At 34.0% G+C, this 12631-nt stretch overlaps 1 protein-coding gene, 1 long non-coding RNA gene and 1 pseudogene across 3 annotated transcripts; all 3 read right to left on the bottom strand.

Annotated features, from left to right (window-relative positions):
- Positions 1-289: 289 nt before the first annotated feature.
- LOC140956380 (uncharacterized protein At5g39865-like) lies at positions 290-1857 on the bottom strand (annotated as a pseudogene).
- Positions 1858-3965: 2108 nt separating this feature from the next.
- Positions 3966-9667, bottom strand: LOC140991911 (uncharacterized). 2 transcript variants are annotated; one of them, XM_073462078.1, is made up of 8 exons: positions 9526-9667; positions 8410-8594; positions 7543-7648; positions 6021-6203; positions 4701-5171; positions 4530-4613; positions 4349-4421; positions 3966-4176 (listed from the first exon to the last, which is right to left on the bottom strand). In XM_073462078.1, the coding sequence occupies exons 2-7, from the start codon at positions 8473-8475 to the stop codon at positions 4357-4359; spliced, it is 975 nt and encodes a 324-aa protein (XP_073318179.1). In that variant the 5' UTR covers positions 8476-8594; positions 9526-9667; the 3' UTR covers positions 3966-4176; positions 4349-4356. The 2 variants fall into 2 exon arrangements, with proteins under 2 accessions (XP_073318179.1, XP_073318180.1); XM_073462079.1 differs by having other exon boundaries at positions 8428-8594.
- Positions 9668-11492: 1825 nt separating this feature from the next.
- LOC140991711 (uncharacterized) lies at positions 11493-12423 on the bottom strand. Its single transcript, XR_012177943.1, has 3 exons — positions 12167-12423; positions 11825-12136; positions 11493-11722 (listed from the first exon to the last, which is right to left on the bottom strand). It is a non-coding gene; the product is annotated as an uncharacterized lncRNA (long non-coding RNA).
- Between the last annotated feature and the right edge of the window lie 208 nt (positions 12424-12631).

The raw sequence follows: 12631 nt of genomic DNA, 5'->3' as shown, positions 1-12631 counted from the left end.
CCATTTGCGGCTGCGGATGGACTCGAGAACAATGCATGGGACATTTCGAGTTATAAATGAAGCCTAGAAACGAGAAAGAACATTAATTTTCAGCATGTGCAAGCCCTTAAAATAGATGTAGAAGAAATGGTAATAATAATACACACTCGAGTAACAAGGAAATCTAGTCAGAATGACGAAGAAATGATTCAAGAATTTCATATTTGCAAGTCCTATAGTAAAGGGGCATTAAACTCAGGTTTGCACGAAACAACGACAGTGACTCCAAAGCCAAGAAAGCAGCAAACGATGTGCAAATGAATCTATCATCTATTAACACGAGAGAGTAGATGAAACAACAGGTAGCATTTACATATTGCTTGATTTCATGCAGTCTTTATTGATTAATATTATCAAAATGATAATCGGGAAAAAAGAACAGCCACAGCTACACAACATTCATTAATATTTTGAACAATTATACACAAACACAGCAACCTCTCGTAGAGATATATAATCACAAACAATTGCCAAAGAAATAGTGTAAATTTGTGAGCAATTGAACTCAAGGGCAACAAAACGGGCACCGAGTCAATCCATTCTCATTGCACTCGGGGCACCTACTCAAACTCCCTTCTTCATCATCATAAACCTTCCGGCTCCCGTTACAATTCGAGCAAGGCACAAACCTCACATCTCCACAACTCTCGCATACAAAACCCCAATTCATAACTGGAAAACCTTTCAAAAGCTTAGCCAATTCTCCCGTTTCATTGAGCTGCTTAATCTCTTCAGCCCCGCCAATGTGATTCCCTTTAACAAACACTTGTGGCAATCCCACCACCGCCTTCCCTTTCAATGCGTCCTGCAACTCCTCCTTATATGAACAATCCATCGAAATATCCCTTTCATCTACACACACTCGAAAGACACTCAAGATCACTCGAACCATACAACAATCCTGATAAGTCTTCCTAATGCCCCTCAAGCTAGTATAATACAACACAATCCTGTCCTCGGGACCAGATAAATCACAAGATTCATCACTAACTAAAGAGTCAACCTTTTCTGGCTTTGACATGCCATTTCCACAACTGGAAAATCCATCATCAGACTCGATTTTTGACAGCAATGATTCATCGGATAAATGCTTCCACAAAGGCTTATATTTCGGTTCCTCAACAAATTCATAGGAACTCAATATTTCAGTGTCATCCACCTCTGCTTTACCTGGATTTCAGGGGTAGCCCACCATGTGAAAATCAAACTCCTCTTCATCAAGGCCTTCCATGAGCTCCCACGTATTGATAACCGAATCTGGAGAAAGAGGGTCCTCAGAATTTCCAAAATCTTGAACCTTTTTGGTCGGGACCACTGGATGATCAAAATCTTGGCCTTTGAAAATGGGATCCGGCGGGTTAATGAGCACCAGAGATCCATAAGTAGTGGAAGTGAGTGAAACAAAGTGGTTGGAATCTCCTTCCCTCAAGGGTGGATGATGGATTAAAGGGGTGGGAAGAGATAGGGTCCTCGAAACAGGAGTAGCAGAAGGCTCCAAAAATGAGTAATAAGGAGAAACAGACCGCGAATTCCAATGAGTTGGAGAAGAATTGGAGGAGGGATTCTTGCTTTGAGTTATGAAATTAGTTGGACAAGAAGCTGTGCAGCCCATTATTAAGATCAAGAATCGGACTTACAAAACACTGAGACAAAGAAAATGAAAGCTAACGCCTTTGTTTCCGCAGATCACGATTACAACTACGATTGTTGAGTCTCTCTGTGTTTCATTAAATTTTCTGCAATTTTAGTCAACTATGTAGTTGGGATTTTGTAGAGATATTTGGAAGCCAACGGTGAGAAACGTTTGGCGGGAGCGATTGTCGGGGAAGAGGAAACCAGGATTTAATGCAGGATTTAATCATCATCAAGTGTCGATTGATTACTGCCATAAATTCATCGAAATGAAAAATTCTCGAAATAATATTTATAAATTTAAAAATATTTATTTGTCAAACGTAATAATATATATTAGAATTATAAAAAAATAAAATTACATTTTTGTTTATATATATATATATATATATATTTTTCGATTTTAGTTATATATTTTATCAAATTTTAATCTTAGTATATTTTGATATTTTGTAATTTTAATCTCTATTGATGTCAAATCAACTTTTCATCAAAAAACGATTAAACTAAAAAAAATTTATTTTTTAAAGATTACTAAAATTACAAAAAATAAAAAATACAATAAAATAAATACTCTAAAAAACTTGCTATCACTTTTTAAAAGGTCTGTTGATTGAAAGTTATAACTAAATGGTTTTAAATTCATCTGATCGTCCAATTAGTGGATGTGGGGATCCTTAGTTTGGTCAATTATATTTGACTTTTTGTTTTATTCATATATTTTACATAGTATTGTGAAGCTAATATGTTTTTCGTTTGCTCGAAATATAATCTTATAAATAATTTTAATATATGATGATTATGTTGACTTCAAAATTAATTGTGTAAATGTAATAATGGTAGGATATACTTTTTGCACGAGTTATGGCGAAGACAAAATTTTTTTTTTTGACAAGAAAAATTATAATTTTATTCATAACCAAAAAAGTCATTGATTACAAATTTTACTAATAAAATAGAAAAATCCTCAATCTTCCACACAAAAAGTGAAGAAAAACAAACAATAAAAAAAGCTAACGAGTACGCAACGTCATTCACCATGCCCATGACATGGTGAAGACAATTATTTGAGCTATGATCGATTTTATTTTTCCTAATAATATGCTTTCTAGATTAGAGATGAAGAAGATTGAAATCGGTGTGAAAAGATTTAAAGAATTCAATTATGAGTTTTCTTTTCAAGCACATTCGATCAATTATTTCGAAAGTAGTCAAATATACTAATGATTATGGCGTAGAGATAGTGTACCAAATAAAAACATGACTGCTCAACAATCATCTTCATAATAACTACATTTTTTTTACAATTTCTGATAATCTAACATGTTACTTCGATTCTGATATTAATATAGAATTGAGCACTTATTATTTATCAAAAATTATAACTGATGATAATAATGAAACTCAAATATTTTAAATCATACAATATCCTAAACATCACGTTTCAATTATTTTTCAAATAGATATGCACACCAACATACGAGTTTTTTTTATTATTTATTAATGGTAACTTTTGGTTATTCGAAGTACACGTGCTAAATGGAATGGAATGGAGACTTATTTATCGTTTTCAAGAGTCATACTTCTCATTCTTGAATAAAATCACATTTTTAGACTCAATTATTATTATAAGTTGTTCAATTTATGAAGGTCCACATCCTTAGGGGTCCCCCCTTCAATGTGAAAGAAATCGATCCATCCAATCGCAACTCAATGAACCTCGTAGTAATTATTAATGGATATTCATAATTCATTCAATCATCCACACAATTTGTAGTTACTTCACTCAAAAACTTAATGTGTCATCCATATTGAATATCTTTAACACTATCAATTCACTCCAAATCATCATGGTCGTATTTCCATACCAAGAGCAAGACTCCTTGATTGCGACCACGGTCTACGGGTTCTGCTTGCGCGCACATGCCATGCGCCAATTTGATCAACCCTACGGGGTCATTCCATGTGTGTGCTGATTAAACCATTTCTCACATCAACAACACACTTCAAACTATCTTTGCCGATCCATTTCTGTATAAAGAAAGGCTCCTCAACTTCTTGTAGTGATGGGAAGTAGACAAACCCACTTAAATTAGTGAGTAAATTCAAGTCCAATCGATTTCCAACATTATCATTGATTAAAACTAGGTTCGGTTTTATGTCTATATGAGGATATTTCCAGGGTTCATAGTTTATTTAAGTTGATGAAATGTTTGATTGCTTAAAAACTGAGTTGGATCAGATGTGATTAATTCAATTAGTATGACAGAAAGTGTAACTGTGGATGTAGCAGATGCTCGCAAACTAACTTCATAAAGGGTAACACTAAGTATAGTAGACGATGTCAAGAATCAGAGTGTAGGAGGATCCTAATGCAAGAAAAGAAACTGATACACATGTACAAGCTTTAGCTACTTTCTTGCTTAATCCTATGAACTCACACACCAATCAATGATACCTTCAATTAGTTTGAAACCATTATGCTTCTCTAGTAAATCTTGAAACCTATTTACAAAAACTTCAAGTCAGCCAAGGATTCGCCCCAGCAACGACAAAATCGCAAGAGCAAAAGAACATATTCATATATGCACAAAAATAGAAGTTAATGAACTGGTATGGTAGATAGGTATTTGGCCACAATTCGAATTATTATACAAGTGATGGTTCAGAAGAGTACCTTGAAAATCATTCAACGCCAAAATCTTGATAGCTTAAACCCTCTGATATAGTGTCCAACCTCCTTATGTCCGCTGCAAACCAAAACACAACTATTTTATTTGTTTCCTTTTCTTCTTTCTTTCCTCAGGAACCATGCCTATATCGTAAAAAAGAAAATACGAAGCGGGGAATAGGATTACCTTGCTGGTCATCCCTGAGACGAGGGCCCATGAAATTTGCATCGGTTCCCAGGAATGGAGATTTCGAATAGTTCTCCAGTATATCTGCAGAGATTTAGTAAAACATATAAGCCATGACACATGAAATCAACTACTCAGAAAAATTGGAGTTCATCATTGCAGAACACTAACCCGTACTGTTAGAAAAATCAGCTGTCAGGTCCGATAAACTGAAGTTCCGGGGGATTTGCCCCAAGAATCCAAATGTATTCATCTCTGGGTCTAATATAGTCTCATTCAGAGTGTGTGAACTGGGTTCTACACCATCAAAGTGAGGCACAGATCCTTCTCCTATCACATTACGAGATTCAAGAAGATTGCTCTCTGAACCAAACATATATGGGGAATCACCTCCATAGCCAACTTCTGATTTGATTATCCCCCCATTCATGCCTCGCAACATTACCGTGTTTGAACCCTGAACCGACATCGTGTTTGATGGCACATCAATCCTTCCAGCATCACTCATCATGTTGACAGCAACTTGCATGCATTGTTGCATGGACGGTGACCCATTAGTGTAAGCATTAGGTACGACACTCATTGCTTGGAGCATGTTTTCTGGCTTTATAGATAATCCAGTAGGTCGTGGGGCTTGGTACGCTTAGTTTCATGCAAAACAAAATTTACTTCTCAAGTCAGAACAGTTATATGATTGCTGATAAATATATTTACTCGTCAAAGCAATATTGAAGTTCCGATATAAAGGTATATTATAAGTAAAAAAAGTATTTCATTCATGTAAAGGAAGTACCTTAGCTCCAGGCATGGGACTCGTTCGCGCATGTGTGTGTGTATTATATGCATATATGTGTGTATAGATCAAACATAAGAATAAACAAATACCAAGCAAACCAGCAATAATACTTCGAATATAATTTGAGTACATTATAAAAATTAAAACCAACACATAATACAATAGTTCCAAACATTGTGCATATTCAAATCCACATATATAAAGATACAATTCAATTTGACACTCCAAACATAAAAGCAAATGACACATAAAATTCAACAAACAAACGTCTAACTGTCCATATGTATTACTATTTTTAGTCACTATGTTATGCACCAACTATTTAAACAATGACTTCAAATCTAAATTATCATGAGAGATACTTGCGGTTTTGGTTATATACACCGTCAATAGATTCAAATTCAGTATAAACTTTTTTGCTCCTCAATTCTAGTTATTTCTAATTTTTAATTATTTTAATAAAAACATTAAAATTCTCAAAAAATTAAAAATTAAAAGTAACCAGAGCAATCAACACATGGCCATCAGCCAAGTCCAATACAGAATCCATATTTTTCTATTTTGATTTCAAAAACTCTAATTAAAGTATTTGATACACCCCTACCAAGTATCCGTAGCATCCGACGTGATACTTTGCCATGTTTTAAACTATTTGTGCATCATACATCAAACTTATTGATTAAAAGCAGACCTACTTGATTGAATATGAGATCCATTTGATGGAGGAATAAAAGTTGCTCCGGTTGAACATATTTGGCGCATTAGTTCAACTTGTCTTTCCAGCAGTTGATTGAATTGTAATATCTGGTCCTTAATTATCAGCCTCATATGATATGCCTTGAAAAAATCCTGATTTTCTGCTTCAAGTTTCTGCCACACTGGAATACGACCCAGAAATTATTTCAAAAACTCACACACTAAACTTCCAATTATGGAATGGTATAAAGAATAAAGACACAAAAATCCCCTTCAAATGTCACATAAGAATAAAAAAAATTTCAAAATAAATTGTATTTCAATCACCAGAGAAGCTACCTTAGATAGAATAAAGTTGTGGTTTGTCATCTATTTTGCAAGAAACAAGTTAAGGCCCGGAAACTCAAACATTCTTTCCAGCTTCTAAGACATGAGAATTTCTATAAGGAGTATGTTTGAAGGTTGATCTCGTCTTTTCAGGTCTCAAACCCTATTGTGAAAGCCCTGACTTTGAGTTTTTCTCGTCTCAGTAGAACATGTAGATGGGCTAGCGGCCTATTGAAATAAAATACATTGATCAAAACTAAGTGTTACAAGCCCATCAGATGTTAGCTGAAACTTTGCGATACGAAGAACAGTAATATCACAGTGCTGGGGGATCCAGATAGTTTTAGACCATGATGAATGGTTTAAGAGATAAAGGAACTTTCGACCACATCACCACCATGTACGCGCTAATCCTTATGCTCTAACTAGTCTTAAATGAAAGAGAGATTGATTCATTTCCCTGGAGTACTGGACTTTAATTCCTTTGTATGATCTTGAGATCAGTGAATGACTTTTAACTTTATAAGTGATTGTAAAATGTCACAAAGATTTAAGGTCATTTCTTCAAATTGCTCTCCATTTCTAAGTTCACAGCCTTCGTGGTAACTTCTTCAATATTACCTACCAAATAAAAGGCTTGTTCAGGAAGACCATCTAATTCTCCAGAAAGGATCGATTGAAACCCTCTAATGGTTTCTACTAAATCAACATATTTACCTGGAGAACTGGTAAATACTTCTGCTACAAAAAGGTTTTGTGATAAGAAACACTCAATTTTTCACGCTCTTGCTACAGTTAAACGATCATCTCCGGATAATTCGTCCAACCCGAGGATAGCTATAATGTCCTGGAGTTAACAACAAATGTGCAGATTTGTAGAAGATAGAAGACGAATGCAAAGAATTGCAGAGAATGAATTATTGTAATATGTAGGTCTGGGACAGTTCAAAATTTAAAAAAATTCATACAGAAGGTCATATATTTTTAACATATTCAGAAGATGGCCATTTTTCAAAATTTCTCTGCAACTCCAGTCTCCTTAAAGTGAATAATTACGTTATGATAAGAAATTTACCAATAACTAGATGTAGCTAATGTAAGAATGATTCTTAAGCACAATGCATTAAATCAACTACCTAAAAACAAGCATAAACCGGAGGAGGAAAAATAAAAAGAGGAAAGGAAATGATTTACCAAGTTCAGTGAAGCCGGGCTCAATTTTTGCCTGCTGTAATAGGGTACTCACAACTTCACCCTGACTCATGTAAAGCTGAAGACACCTTTCTATGAGATTTTGAACCTGTTACCATAGAGAGAACAAGAGGTTTGCGAAAATGATTACACTTTTTAGTACCAATTAATATAGCTTTAGATTCGATGATCGAACCTGACTAGACAATACCATCTATATCACACACCAGAGCAGGCACAAGTCAACTAGTCAAAACAATTTTTATAGCCCAAAAAACAATTTTATGTAGCCCAAAACAAGTTATCCATTCCATAATCAGATATGTCCACACATCACAATATCTGAGTAACTACTAAAATTGTTTCATATATATTATGCATATAATAATTGTCTTGATAAAACAAATTAAAATTTTCTGCACAAGCAATTCCTCTACCTTCCAGTACAGAATATATGTTTCAGATTCTTCATGCACTAAATTCAGCTGCTTATTAAAGGGAATGAATTATTCTGTGTACGAACACTTAAACATTCTCAACTTCAGAAGTTTCGGTTCTCATTACCACTGCTTAAGAAACTCTTATATCATAAAGATGTGTTTTAAAAATTACTAAATTCCGAACAATTTATCTAAATCACAATATAGTTGTTAGTGTAGCACGAAGATATTTACCGTAATTTCAGGTGAAATAAATGAAAAACATTCACTCTAGAGTTACAACCATAGTCTTTTATTGTACTTCCACGCTCATGCTTATCTTAAACATAATAATTGAAAGCACATGCCTGAACATAACGTTCCATCTCTTCCCCAAAAAATGAGCACAGTTTACCAGAATAACAAAATCACAAATGGAATAAAATTATACCAATGTATAGAACCTTACAAGCTGTATATCCTGTACTGAGACTCTTCTAACATCTCCATTTGACATTTTGCAAGTTCACTGATACAATGAAATTAGGAGGCCAATATATCATGCCACAACAGCTCAGCCACAGAATACGGTAACTTTGACTTCGTTTATCAATCAAAATGTGAACTCTACACTGCCTGGAACCATTATTCAAGATGTTAGGAGATTCAAGTACAGTAAACCCCTGGATAACAATATAGTAACAAGGGGCAACTATGCCAATATAAAATGCACGGAAGGTCCCATGAGCTCGAGCTTGTGCCTTGTAGTATAAATGATAAATAACATAGTATCAATCAAGAGCAAAATGGCCTAAAACTCTTGGTTTGCAAACCCTTTATATTTTATTAAGTTGGTATTGTGTACTTGTTTTTGCTTATGTCACCCAATCATACTCCTGCATAAACCAGATCTTAAAAAAACTGATTTTTACCAACAGGAAGAAGACAAACTAATTCGTGCTTAGAAGTACAAAATATCAATGCGGCTGGAAATCCTGGTTATTTATTGTAGCAGTCGGAATGTAGGTCTTAACGAATTCAAACAAAGTAAAGATCATCTGGTTCTAACTAATTCCTAGCGCATGCTCAAAATTTTACCCGGATATATTTCAAATTTCTTTCTTAGTTGTTTCCGCCTTTTTTTCTCTCTTTGTGAAAAATTTATTCAAACAAAGCAAGAAAAAAACTCATTTCCCAATATCTATCCCCTTACCTGAATCACATAACCAATACGAAGACCATTCAAATTTTCAAATAAGAACGCATTCTAAAAATAAGGGTTCACCATCTAGAACTAAAACCAGCTGAGAAAAAATTATCACCAAAAACTTGGCAAAAGCTCAACACCGCCACCATAAAAATAAAATTCAAACCCAATATTAAGCTATGATCCCGTAAACGATAACGGAAAAAAAAAGCTCCAGGAAGAAAAGATCATCAAAAACAGAAAAAGAATCACACATGCAAATCCCACAATCACAGAAGACAGTGAATGGAAAAAACAAAGATTAAACCCTCACAAACACGTGAAAGCACAAATATTTACAGGCTGGAAAATCCAATTCACCTGAAAATTGTTGGGGTTTTCCCACTTTTTTCCTCACAAAGCAATTTCGGTTGCAACACAGCAAAAGAATATTTTTCGGGAAGAGGAAGTGATGGGCTTTGCTCAAATTGGTCGCCTTTCGATGTATTTTAATTTTTTTTTTTCACAAGATAATAATTCCAGCAAATAATATGTTGTTGCCAAACAAACGTACGACTCTTTCTTCGCAGCGTACAATAAACTCAAAGAAAATCCTACGCACTAGCATTAAAAAAATCACCTGGCGTTATCCATTAAGGAAAAAGTTCATATGCCAACTAAATATAAAATATGGCTGCGGTTAGTCAAAACACAAACTTCCACACAACTTTTTTCCTTAATTGTCACGTTTTCATTATACATAAAAATTATATGTTTGCGACCGGAGTGATCTTCAATGTTAAAGAGGTTATACATACAATGAGAGGTTTTTAGGTTAATGAAGCATAAATGAATCAATCTCATATCGGAATCATATATATTTTAAGACTGTGTAGGTACGAGACTGTATGGTTGAGGAGAGTTTATTAGATTATATAGTCAGAAATTGTCAGAGTTGTTAGAGTAGGTGAACGCTTGATCAATAGTCAGAAATTCGATTATTCTTACGAACACCTTCTCGGACGAGTTTGTTACATATGATTTTTCCAGTGGGGTTTAACTAACGTAATTTGAATGATATTTTGTTAGTATGAAGGTTTACTTAGTGCGCACTGAAAAGTAGCGGTAGTAGGTCATAAAAAAAATGATTATATGTCTAGGTTACAAAATTTGCATAAATAAATCACCAAAAAAATTAATGTTTGTAAATAATGTTGAACGTTCATGTCAAGTTTGTCATGTATATGTGGTCTACGAACTTTTATGAATTTTTATAAATTTCGAGATTTTCGCAAAGTTAATGGCTTCTAAATATTAAAATATTTGTTAGTTTTAGTATTTTTGGGATTTCCAAATGCAAAAACTCTAGACAAGAACTATGAACACCATTAAATTACGTGAATCTCTTACATTTTATTACAAAATAACATATAATTCAGTTGCTAAAATTTCACCAGTCAGAGAAAAGTAATTGTATAAAAAAAATCTAATCAAATTATGCGAATCCATCTCTCTAAAAAAACATGGGTGGGCTACTGGATGGTAAGATTTTGGGACGTGAAGATAAAAGTTGAAGGCCCGAGTTCTCTTCCCAGGCCCAAGTACATTTCATGTTGTATCTAATACAAGATCGATTCAACATGCTTCCGTCTTGAAAAAAAATTTGAATCTTATTGTTCGTGGACGTTAGTGACAGCATGTACTAATTTAAAATATGCTGTATTTCATTTGATGGTCAGAGGCGAAGTTAAAGCTAAGCATGGTGAATTCATTTAAATAATTATTGAGGTTTATATGAAGGCCCATAAATACAATTAGGTGATCATAGAGGTCAAAGCCGGCAAAACTCTCCGAAAATCTATAAATATCTCAAATCACTTCATTTTTAAAGTATATGTTCAGGTTCTCTAGAATTTTTATTGGAAGAATACTGTCTTGAGCGTCAAAGTGTATTCGCCGGACAACTTTGACATCATTCGTGATGCGTCAACAATCCATGAAATTAACTCTTTGGGGTTGTTAAAGTAATAGCCGGTCATACATACGGATCTCCACGAACTTACACGGGTTTTCTCTAATCCGAAAACATCAATTTTTGCTTTTATGTGTAATTTCTGTCTTTGCCACTGCAGATGAACATAGTATATATATCGTTGTTCCAAGTATTGCAGATGATACAGAAAACGAACCCTTTATTGATCCTCCTAATCTAATTCTCCATGTACACATATATATCCATCCGACAATCGAAAAACCTCAACCAAAAATCAAGAAACACAGAGAAAACACTAGAGATAATAACAAAGTAATTACAGTGAAACCACTGTATTTTTGCCTTAATCCGTCTAGCGAAAGCCCTTCATGATCACTAGATTTCCTCATGACATTACTTTTATTTAATCCAACTTTTTGCTGTTTCTGTGTTCGGATTCCAGATTCTTCCTCCTTCGACTCTTCCGTTTCTTGATTTCCCATAATATTCTTGAATTTGGTTCTCATCAAATGGGGTTTAAGTTTATTTACATCTGACAATCTCACAGGCTTGAGGAAAAATTCTTCTGCTCCTTCTTCTAAGCATCTGTTAATTAGTAAAAACGATTATCTGTTAAACATGAACACTTGATTCTTACCTTAAAAACATAAATGAGCAACGACTTGATGAAAATATTTACTCTCTTACCTGTTGATTCTTGAGGGGACATGCTCAGAAGACATGATGACTACTGGTATGTTTCTCAAATATGAAGACTGCTGTCAAATGAAATCAAATCCCATTTTTGTATATTAAAGTCGATTTCTCAAGTTAGAAGATGATGAAATTATTTACAAAAGAAGAAGAAGAAAGACAAGTATAACAGAGACAGTAAACACGAAGAGTTGATAATCAAATTCGTCGACGTTCTAAGAGAAAGTAAACACGATCGTCGACGTTCTAAGTAGGTTACTAGATCGTCGACGTTCTAAGTAGGTTACTAGATATCGACATAGCCAACTAGTTCATACCTAATGATCAATGTACCACAAGGGGCAGATCAAGAAATTCAAGAGATGTAATGTAGAGAACTTGAGATGAAAGTTCTATATGAATCAGTAATTTTTTGCATGCAGCATTTAATAGAATTGTAAATTTGAATACAACAGATTTTACATAAAACATAATTATATAGAAATAATTTTCTGCGACACATATTATATTTTATCTGTGTAATTAATGAGTGACAAATCTCAAAAAATAGAATTAAAAAAAAAAGTATAAGACGACAATCTGATGTATTGTTATTTGTTAGACCCGAATTAATGATTCTCTGATTTCAAAAAAGAAAAAGAAATAAAATAGAAGAATAGTATGAACATGTGGGATCTCGTAAATGCGCTGTCAAAATCTTGTTCTTCGATGGGGGCCAAGATTTTGCAAATATTCTTATTTTAAGTCAAATAAATCGCAAGAAACTATTGAGAAAATAAATTCAATGTCATACAATATATA

The sequence above is a fragment of the Primulina huaijiensis genome, chromosome 13 (assembly GCF_012295235.1).
Source record: "Primulina huaijiensis isolate GDHJ02 chromosome 13, ASM1229523v2, whole genome shotgun sequence".
In the NCBI taxonomy this organism is placed as follows: Eukaryota; Viridiplantae; Streptophyta; class Magnoliopsida; order Lamiales; family Gesneriaceae; genus Primulina; species Primulina huaijiensis.
This window is presented reverse-complemented; position numbering and strand designations above follow the sequence as displayed.

What these genes read in the sequence shown, in the direction of transcription:
- LOC140991911 (XM_073462078.1), bottom strand. Translation starts at nt 8,475, where the DNA reads ATGTCAAATGGAGATGTTAGAAGAGTCTCAGTACAGGATATACAGCTT. An exon ending in GCCCGGCTTCACTGAACTTG is followed by an intron (nt 6,204 to 7,542) that starts GTAAATCATTTC and finishes GTCGTATTCCAG; the next exon opens with TGTGGCAGAAACTTGAAGCA. An exon ending in TGATTTTTCTAACAGTACGG is followed by an intron (nt 4,614 to 4,700) that starts GTTAGTGTTCTG and finishes AAATCTCTGCAG; the next exon opens with ATATACTGGAGAACTATTCG.